Source organism: Sebastes umbrosus, chromosome 3 (genome assembly GCF_015220745.1).
Source record: "Sebastes umbrosus isolate fSebUmb1 chromosome 3, fSebUmb1.pri, whole genome shotgun sequence".
NCBI classification, from domain to species: Eukaryota; Metazoa; Chordata; class Actinopteri; order Perciformes; family Sebastidae; genus Sebastes; species Sebastes umbrosus.
In genome coordinates, this window is record NC_051271.1 from 34412252 (window position 1) to 34423069 (window position 10818).

The 10818-nt window shown below is 39.4% G+C and overlaps 1 protein-coding gene across 2 annotated transcripts; it reads right to left on the bottom strand.

Moving 5' to 3' along the window:
* Positions 1-236: 236 nt before the first annotated feature.
* On the bottom strand, positions 237-10090 carry LOC119486001 (docking protein 1-like). 2 transcript variants are annotated; one of them, XM_037765876.1, is made up of 7 exons: positions 9940-10090; positions 8941-9019; positions 5133-5263; positions 4934-5044; positions 4724-4778; positions 2240-2409; positions 237-2087 (listed from the first exon to the last, which is right to left on the bottom strand). In XM_037765876.1, exons 1-7 carry the CDS (start codon positions 9994-9996, stop codon positions 1167-1169), a joined length of 1524 nt encoding a protein of 507 aa, XP_037621804.1. In that variant the 5' UTR covers positions 9997-10090; the 3' UTR covers positions 237-1166. The 2 variants fall into 2 exon arrangements, with proteins under 2 accessions (XP_037621804.1, XP_037621805.1); XM_037765877.1 differs by having other exon boundaries at positions 9936-10027.
* Positions 10091-10818: the final 728 nt, after the last annotated feature.

The window sequence follows — 10818 nt, forward strand, 5'->3', positions numbered from 1 at the left end:
TTTTAAACAGAAATATGTGTGTGAAGCTAGCTAACAATATCTATAGCATTTAGCCACCATAAGCTACTGGTCAGCCAACCCCCCCTGAGTGCATAAAACTGACCAACAGTTCATTTTATTGCTTGCGATGGAGTGTTATTTTTTCAGTTTCATAGTCTTAATTATACAGTTCACAAAATGGGTTGGGTTATGTGAAATCATTTTGACCAAGACATGAAGTGAAAATATGCATAAAGAACATTATATATATATATTAACATTACAGTATATACAGTGGTTACAGTATGTGTTAGTGTTAGGAAGGGGGGACAGGACTTATAACACTCTATGAAAGTGACAAATACTATTTTCATCTTCACAGAACTATACACAGCTTAATAAAAAAACAATAAATGAAAAATAACTATAGGACATTTTCATTGTAAACATTATTGTTAATCAGCTGAACAACATTATGAGCAAACCAACAAACACATATTTAAAAATATTGACAATTTGATGGCATTGCAAAAATACTATCACATATCACTGGGTATAAATATTGTAAGTCTGGAACTTGCTATTTTCAAAATATTTACAAATCATTTTTAAATTTGTGCTGAATTAATCTAAATGGAATGATCAGTGTCAGTTGGGGCTGAAGACGACAAATATCTGGAGGTGTGGTTTTACCAGACCTCCGTCACCCGCTGCTAAAGCAGCGTTGCCAGACGCACATGTACTGCAATAATTATTTTATTTGTACGATCATTTTGCCCTCTGTACGATGTACTATAAATAATTCCAAAAGTGCCATAATTTGACCGTTTTGTGAGGCTTACAAATAGTAGTCAGTTTTAGTCTGTGCTAATCAGATGAATCCTACGTCTGTGTTTACGTATCACTTCTCGTGACCTCTTTCTAGCCAATAATGCCCGGTGTAGGCTGTGATGATGATGATGATGATGAAGAGATGTTGATGATGCTCATTGAAGAGAGTTTGCACCAGAGATGGTAAGCCCTGTTATTTATTTAATAAATAACGAACTATAGTTTGTATATGGATATACACAACAGAAAGCACATCCATGCAGGAGAAGTGCTAACTACTGTAGGCATACTGTTTCCTAATGAACTCCCATAGTCTCTAGCAATCACTGTACAAAAATACAATTAGTACAACTAAATCAAATGATGCCCAGGTTTTCGTAGATGACATCATCATCTGTGGCGCTTGTTGTGCTCATACTGGCAGTAAGAGAGGAAGATGAAGCAGAGCAGGAAGGGATGGTGTTAGAGGATGAAGAAGGACTAACTGATGGTTTTGTTTTGCAGACTTGAGCATAAAGGTGGGCGAATGGGTCTGGCTTGCTTTCAATTTTACGAGACTCTTCCTCCTTCTTGCTCATGGGCTCACTATAAATGGGTTCATCATGTTTGCTCTGAGTGACAGTTTGTTTAATCTGGACCAGACTGATTTTGTCATACACCTCCGAGTATTCTGAATCTGGGTGATCGATGGTAAAGCAGGGACGTGGAGCAGAGGAGTTAGGAGGGGGAGTGACGGGTTCTCCTGAGCTGGGGGGTTTGAGCGGGAGAAAACTTGCAGGGTCTACATACAGAGCCATGGTCGGTTGCGCTTTTCGTACAGATTGGATGCAGTCAGCTGGGTCAGCATACACAGCTTCTGATTGGCCACTAAGATGACCTCCAGAGAGGCTGTTATGTGTGGGGACCAGTGGAAGAGGCATGAGGGTGATAGGAGCTGGTTGCGGCGATACACTCTCTGATGAACTAACCAAATCTTCTTGAGCATGTGCACTCTCTTCTACAGCAGCAGATTGACCTTCCTGTGTCCTCAGTTTGTTCTCCAGAATGGCAGCCATGCTGGTCATATCTGGTATTTTGGGGAGAGGGGAATGAGCCCGTATATTGGCTACGGTAACTTTCTCAGCCTCTAGGTTTGGGCTGTCTGAAGTAACCGATGAAGTCTTCCGTTTGATGGTACTCTGAATCAGGCAGAATATTGTCTCGGCCTGCTGCGTCTCAAAGGTGAATGTTCCAGGACCAGAGTCACAGCGTCTGCCTGCTTCAATGGTTAAGGCCAGCTGGTAAGAAAACACACATAAACATGTTCATGTAACTAGCGCAATCCAATTCAACATCCCAGTCATAATTCCCACCTTATCCAGTTTGAATTGACACCATATGAGCGGTTAAAGGGGTAAGTTAGGATTGTTTATGAAATTGAAAACCTTACCTTATCTTTACCGTATCGTCTCAGCAGTTCGTATGGCCATTCTCTAACAACGTTCTTCTTTGTTTCTCTCAGCAGCAGCGACTCTCGCCCCACCTGCAGCCAGTATGACCCCTTCAGGCCGCAGCGTGTTGCTGCGTCAGTCCTCTGAACCGTCACCCAGAACTGTGAGACTGGAGACAATATTCTTTATCATTACTATGAAAACTAGAATTATCGATTAGCAGTTGTATGCTTCCGCCAACCAGTCAAGGTGCAGTTTACATCCATGTCTGTTCAAAATGTCATCACTTCATCATTTTACCCTGTTGTACATTGGTGTGAAATTGTCATAATTTGCATATGAATTCTTGAGTTATGGCCAAAAACGTATTTTGTCCAAGTGGACGTTTGTACGAACGGACGGACGGACGGACAACCTGAAACTGTTATAAAACAGTTTAAACAATTAAAACTTGACCAGAACTGTAATCATGACACCAAGTCACTATTTGTCTCGTTTGCCTGTTTGAATGTTAGTGTTAGTGTGTTTTTATGGATGGTTGTTCTTGTTCTTGTTTCTGATTATTATATGCACTGATTTAAAGATTTTAGACTGTAACATGAAATGTGAATGATTACTTAAACTATCAGTGCCCATCAATGGACTGGTCTTGGAAATTAAACAAATAAATGAATTGAAAATGAAAACATATTGCCTCTGGCCATGGCTGTCCATAATAAAACAACGTACAGTTGGATGAAGCCAAACACTGTTTGACCCCATAAAGTGAACACATCAGATAGAGTGATGACATCATTTTACAACTAAAGGGTCCTTCAAAATGCATGAATTAACAACTACAATGTGGGTGTTTGGACAGTAGGAAAGCATTGTGTACCACATACACACTGTACACTTCATTGTGAAGTGATGTAAGGTTTGGCCTTGGATGGCAGCAGGGCAGCTGTCTTGGACCTCTCCTGTATTCTATCTTCACAAATGACTTGCCATCTGTTTTGCATAAAGAGAGTATACAAATGTACGCCGATGATTCCACGCTGTATTACGCAGCAAATACAAGTGGAGAACTAGACCAGTTTTATCTTTAGACTTAAACTTGGTCTTTGATTGGATGAAACAAAATAAGTCGGTACTAAATATCTCAAAAAACAAATCCATTATTCTGGGATCTAGTCATAAGCTGTCATCTATGCCCACACTAAATCTCTACTTGGACGGTGAACCTATACAGCAGGTGGATAAGTTCAAATTACTGGGACTAACTATAGACAGTCAGTTGTCATGGCTAGAGCACATTGACATAATTGTCAGGAAAATGGGAAATGGCATCTCCATGGCAAGAAAATGCCTTATACGTACCAGCACACATTCTGGGACAAGTAGTTAAATCTTTAAGTTTAAGCCACCTGGACTATTGCTCAACTGTCTTCTGCATCAAAAGGTGTACTGGGGAAACTACAAATTGCCCAAAACAGAGCTGCAAGACTAGTCTTACATTGCCCCATAAAAAACAAACACAGACAGCATGCATCATAAACTATCATGGTTACCAATAGAGAAAAGACTCGCCTTAAGTACAGTCACATTCTTTAGTAACAGCATTTACTCTACTAAACCTGAGTTTTTATACAGTCAAATTACCAAATGCAGGGGCGTTCACAGTCATTTATGGTGCCATCAATCACTGGAATAGCTGCCCTCTTCACATCCGTCAATCCTCTAACAAATCCTCATTCAAACACCATCTAAGAACACATTACTGAAGCAGCTGATCGATAGTCCAGTGTTGGTGATATATGGTTTTTCGTTCTTTTTCCCTGATGATGGGCCTTGAGGCTAAATGGTTGTGGATGATGCGAATGAATGTGCAATTTATATATGTTTGGAAAATTGTAATGTTATTAGTGTAACACAAATATGATGTTCTATATATAGTATATATGTGATAAATGTAATGTACTTGATTTGGGACCCCAGGGAGACTAGCTGGTGCCATTGCCATTACATACTGTATATTGATCCAGAACAAGACTGTCTACCATGTCATTTGCTGGATATTCATGACCCATATGAAGAATCCTAATGGTTTTGGTGACTCTAGGGGCTTTTTCTATAGCAACCCCATCAGGTCAACCTGTCAACTTTACACACAAGTTGTAGTTTAAAGGAATACTCTTTCCTCACCTAAACCTGTTTTCATTATCAAACAAACATATAGATCACACTGATGACCCAGAGTCACAACAAATCATCCATAGATAGTACTTAAATCACTCCTATGGCATGATCTACTCTCCTGCTGTTTATCATCTGCCAAAATATGGATAATTATACGTATTCTGTCTCTAGCACAGTAAGCTGTTTAGATGTGTTGCATGCAGCAGATACATGTGCTTCGGCTGGTTCTAATGACTCTTATCTTTCCTCTGGTGTGTGTTTAGTACAGCCAATCACCTCTTTGATAAAAGGAACAGAAAATGTACCTTCATCTGCTGAAGCGTATATCTGGTTCTCCTCCATCTGAAGCTGCTTAGCTCTCTGACAGAGAGACACAGAGTAAGGAAAGGAGTTGAATTAACCTGGTCTACAGGTTGGATACAAACTATTTTACAGAATATGCTGCCTACTTATGACCTGGAATAACAATCATCAAGGTACTGATACAGCTAATGTCAGTTCTGTTTCTCTCTCACCTGAAACGTGCTGTGACACAGTTTTTCTACCCACTCCACACAGTCGTCTTTGAGTGTAGCAAACACCATGGTTCTGTCCCGTGTCTCCACACAAAACGCTGACATGTTCTCCTGCAAACAGCACAGATATAGCAGCTTGTATGATTTGTTTAACTATTACTGATACATGCAAACATGATAAACAAGCAGAAGGGCTGACCATGGGACAGGCCTCAGCGTTTGGGGGGAGTCTGAGGACGCTGATCAGCTCGGACAGTCGGACCATCTTCAGCTTTCTGTCTACATGAGGCTGGTAGTGTCTCCTGACATGATCACCTCCAGCACCGCCACCTGGAGGACGCATAATGGACAAGCAGACACAGGATTGCTATATTAACATTATTTATCAAGGAAACCAAGCACGAAATCTTAAAATAATTCACCACAAAAGGCTGAAATGTCAGAATTTAAATAAAGAAAATGCATTAAATGTATTGCATGCACCTGTAATGTATTTATGTCATTCGCTAACTGAGACAACTTGGACAATAAGTATACAATAAAATTATTCTTTAGTCATCTGGACAGTATTTGTTTCATAGCATTTACCTAACTTACCTACAGCATCTGACAGCAGTTGCATTGTGAGGATTTGATTTTGAACAGAGAAAATATTCTCTGACTGCACAAAGCCTGTCAGAGAGAAGAAACTGCATGCAGCAACTTGCAAATTCCTGAATGCCAAATAGCCACAGGTGACAGCTTTAAGTAGGAGCTCTTACTAATTTTTTGGGTGGTGTTTTACACCAAGAAAAGAATATATACATGTAGCTGTAGCTGTAGGTCATGAGATAAGTTTTTGCTCTAAAACGATCCTAACTCATCAAATGAACAGCATCTTTGTTCATTAATATTGTTTAAAAGTAGGTAAGCATTGCTTTAGCTGATGGGTCTCATAGACCAGCTCATCCTCTGTTTATATGGAAGCATCTCAGGTGTTTTCAGTGATTCAAATCGAATACTATCTAATCTAATATTAGAATGAAAATTCAATCTGATAATGAGGTGAGCATGCATAATGTCAAAGTAAATGGCTATGGCACAATCTTTTGTAATGTTTGCTTACAAGGAAGACCATTGTTTATATATAATAACATATGATATCGATCTATCTATCTATCTATATATGTATGTATTTATCTATATATATATAGATAGATATATACTATATAGTGCAACATGCTTGTTTCAGCATATACAATGCTTACAATGTTCTGCTGTGTTATTTAATGTGGATTTACTGAAACAAGAGCGAATGACTTATGGAGCCACAAGTAAATTGTCAGGGGAAACGGGGAGAGGGACGCAATTGCGGACCAGGGGAATCTAAAAGTTAATCCCGAAGGTTAACCACTAAAATCGCGAGCAATTTAAAGGGAGAGGGGAAAAACGCCAAATGAAAACAGGCCTAAAAGGAAGGCTCCCTACACTCAATATATCTTGAAAAGACTAAAACTGCTGAGCAGCTGACTAGAATCCACAGCTGTCTCTCCTCAGAGATAATTAACCCAACCAGCCTGCTGAGTGTCAAGTGACCCTCACAGAAATATACTGAGTGCTGTAATTTATTTATTCCAAAATGCAGATTCTTACTGATAATGCTGAATGTATTTTTGAGTTTCCTGGAGAAAGTCAGTCTTGTGTTTTCCCAATGCAGCTTCAAACATTCCTACATCTTCATACTCCTACTTGACAAACATTGCAAACGCTCTGAACTCTGTTACACTTTGGACTTTGGACACACACCACACACACACACACACACACACACACACACACACACCACTCCTCAATCAGTTTTAATAATACCTGTCTCTTCAAAGGTTGGTACAGACTGAACATGACCCTAGAGGAACTCTCATAAGGGCTCACACAGGCCTGTCACATCTTATTGAGTCCTGTTATTTGTAATGCGATAGCCCTGCTGGGCTGTACGCCCGCACACAGCTGGACCTCACCTGTCTGTGTCCTATCGCAACCTAGAGGGCAATACAATTATCAAAACATGTTCACCTGTCCATCCGAAAACTGAACTGACACCAGGAGATATAAACCAGATATGACGTTGTTCAGGTTCACTCAGACAACAGACAAATATCTGTAAGGATAAAAATAAAAAATAAAAATGTAAAAAATACAAGGACAGAGGATATGTTATGCTTATTTTGGGTTTCTACTAGAACATGTTTACATGCTTCAATGTTGGGTCTGTTGTGATTGGTCAACCGTACCAAACTCTGTGGACAAGTATTATGGGAACGTGTTACTTGGTGACATCACCACGTTACAGAAGAAAGCGAGGTGTTTCAGTGTTTCTGACTCCCTGTGGTGTGGACTTCGGGCTTTGTAACTTTGCATGATATAACACACTAAAGGAAAGGGAAAAAGCACAAAAGCATAATAGCTCCCGTTTAATAGGCCAAATAAAAAATCTGACAAATTATATGCAAACATAAAAACAACTAGAGGTCAGCATTTTCATTTTTATGTCTTCAGCTGAGGCTTTTAAAAACATGCTCCTCATGTAGTGTGTCTGCGTCAGGCTAAAGGAGATAGAGAGGGAAGGAAAAGGTGTAGCGCCTTCCTTGTCCCTTCTTTCCTAATTCAACCAGCTCTTATCGGGGAAGTCACTTGGACACTTTCAGGTCAGCTCACGCCGGTGGGGAGAGTCCAAATCAACCACAATCCTACTGTCCTCACGTCCACCCTGTCTCAGTGCTCCTCACGTCCTTTAAGACTCACCTCAGCTGGCACATGATTATCACAGACACAGGCCATCATTCATAACAGCAAAAATCAAGTGTACTACATCACACTACACTTTGTTGCGTGCAGCTGAAGTGTGTTGTCATAACTGTCCAGCTGTCCACAGTTATTCAGTGTTCTCCACCACATACTGTATTCATTCCAATATAATGGCTGATTCATGTGTATGTTACTCTGCTATAGTTATCATTCTAAAACTCAACTTCATGTTACTCTTTGTTCCTTAGATTATTTGATATGTATATTGCATGTAATATGTGCACAAGTAAAGCCTGCATGCGACATCGGACAGTTATCTGGAGAGGAGCTGCATCGTGCAGATGCATCTGCTGAGCTTACATAACACCATCACCAATTCTGGGCTCTATTTAAGCTGTCAAACTCGCTGCTCATGTTCTGCTGCTGCTGCTCGCAACACACACCACCACCACCATCACCCAGCATCCACCTCATGATTCCCCATGACAGGGGCTGTCCTCATCTCTCCCTGCTCATGTTTTTTTACGTCGTTAGTTATTTAGCTAGTTAAGTTATTCCACGCAACTTCTGAAAAACATACCACATTTTTGGGCATTTAGGATGCACAATAAGTGGATGTCACTAAAATGTTTGGATGGAATTTGTTATTATTGGAAATTTGTGGCATATCCATCATTCACTTTAGAAATCAACCGACTCAAACAGAGTATACGGAATAATAACTAAACTAAACTAAATTCAATCTCCTGCAATAATTGATAATAACAAAAAAAGAAAAAGGAAACTAAATGTAGTGTTGTATTAAAGCAGTGTTTCACAATTTGTTTGGCTTGTGACCTGTAAATACAAGTTATATGTCTTCCACTTGTGACCAGTTTAACAAAAAGCTGCTTTTTTCTGTTTTATCTGAACATTTTTAAAGACCCAATATGGTAAAGTTACCAACTAAATTACAAGAAAAAATGCAAACTTTAGAGCATCATTATTATTGTTATTATTATTATTATTGTTATTATTATTATTATTATTATTATTATTATTATTATTATTATTATTATTATTATTTTGACTTTTAGAAAGTGAAAGGAAATGTCACCAGATGTCAGTAATTACTCAGCAAGTTATATTAATTGGATTTGAACTATAAAATTAGGCCAAATTCCTGATGTAGTGGAACTTTCTTTCCCCGGACAAATAGTGATAGAATTAGAAATGGTAACTACCTCCCATATCCTGGATCTCCAGTCGACCCACTCCACTGCCACTGGGGGGAAACAGAGACAACCACACTGGCTTCCATTTCTGAGAAGAGAGACCGAGACAGGATTAATAACAGAGGAAGTATGGTGGTTCACCTAAACCTTTGAACCCTGTGAATGAGATTGTCAGGTTAAACCCTCCCACATGTGACACAGAGAGGTAAACATTAGTCACGTCCTCGAGGAGTGTCACACAGTGGGAGGACAAGCCACCACGTCACCTCTGACCCTTTCCTACCTTCAAAATAAAAGAGGGAATACATGTTTGTGAATTTAACAGTGCTGTTTACTTGACTACACATCTATTATTACTCAAAGTAAGTCACATATACCTCATGTTTCATGTAATGCATTTAAACTCTGATCGTTTACAGCATGTTAACAGTGATTTGAAACGGACACTTTGCATTTCTACACCAGTTTCAGGTTCTAGGTGTGATGGTTGAGATTTAATGGCCTCTGCAGTGACATCACACATCATGAGCGTGTACTCTCTGTCAGTGCTGCACAGGAATGTGTACTGTGGAAACTGTGTTGTGTTTCAACTTGTTAATTTGGATTCCTTCTCTGGAGTTGTCTTTGAGCAACACACAGAAAGACGGAGAGCTCACATTGCATTCTGTCAACTAACTGCAGAATCTGAATGAAACCAGGACAAAATAATGCTTTTACTTGCATCTCACCTGTTAAATACACAGAGCACCAAGCCATGCAGTATTATAATCCAATATAACAGTACATCATCTTTCTATCTATCTTTCTTAGTTGCTTAGTCACTGTAGCGTCAAGTCAGTTTTCTGGCAATAAGGTTGATATGATTATATTTTTATTACTGTAATCATAACACAAAGCAATTATTATCCGCTGCTAGTAAAACAAGGCAGTCTATTCATTCGTCTGTCATAACCCAGGCTCATAAATGATCACTGCAACTGAGAAAAAGCAAATCTGTCATGTACTCACTTTGCCAACTTTGTGCGGTTGGAGGTAAGCCTTCCCTGTTTTGGTCTGAGAGTCCATCTGAGAAGAAAATGTACTTCAGTTCTGGCCTTTGGATTCAGAACGACGTATGAGGTTTTCTTTTCTTCCCTTTTTTCCTTTGCTGAACAGTGGAGTCGGGGCGTGCCCACAGTGAGACATTCTTGAAATATGATCCTCACCTGACACACGTAGGCAACGCACGTAGAGGTGTAGCCGTGATTCCAAAAGTGAGGGGGGCAGAGTTCAGGAGTAATTCAACGTTTTATTTGACATCATGAAACATGTGTATGTAACAAGGTCATTATGTACCCTATGTTTATCTTGTTCTCTGGTTTTTATAATTATACAAAATGGATGTAGTTGCACTTTATTTTGAATAGGAGAACCTCCAAACTCCAGGATATGTGAAGTTCAGAGCCCCTCCTCATTTGTTTCTTCTTCTGTGGTCCTAACTATAAATCCCCTCTGCCCTTTTGTACAACTATCCTGTGGGAGAGTTGGGTGTGATTTCTTTTGTCTGATTTATTATCCTTATCCATCCCATTATTTATCATACTGTTTTGTTTATATTTTTGTTTCTTACCATATTAGTACTATTATAACATCCATCCCAACATGTCAATATACTGATCTCAATGAACTAGCATTTAGGAATACCGTAGTTGTTTTAAGAGTAAATGCTACTAGCTTTAGTTACGGCGAGTTAAGCTAACTTCCGTTTTGTATATTTTAATTGTGTGCATAGGAGCTGGAGCGGGCATGAGTTTTGACATGGAGGTTCTGTTTGCCTGTGTGTTTCGCAGAGAATAAACAGAGGCCATATATGAAGAGATCCCGGTGTCACGGTGTCCTTTCTAACTA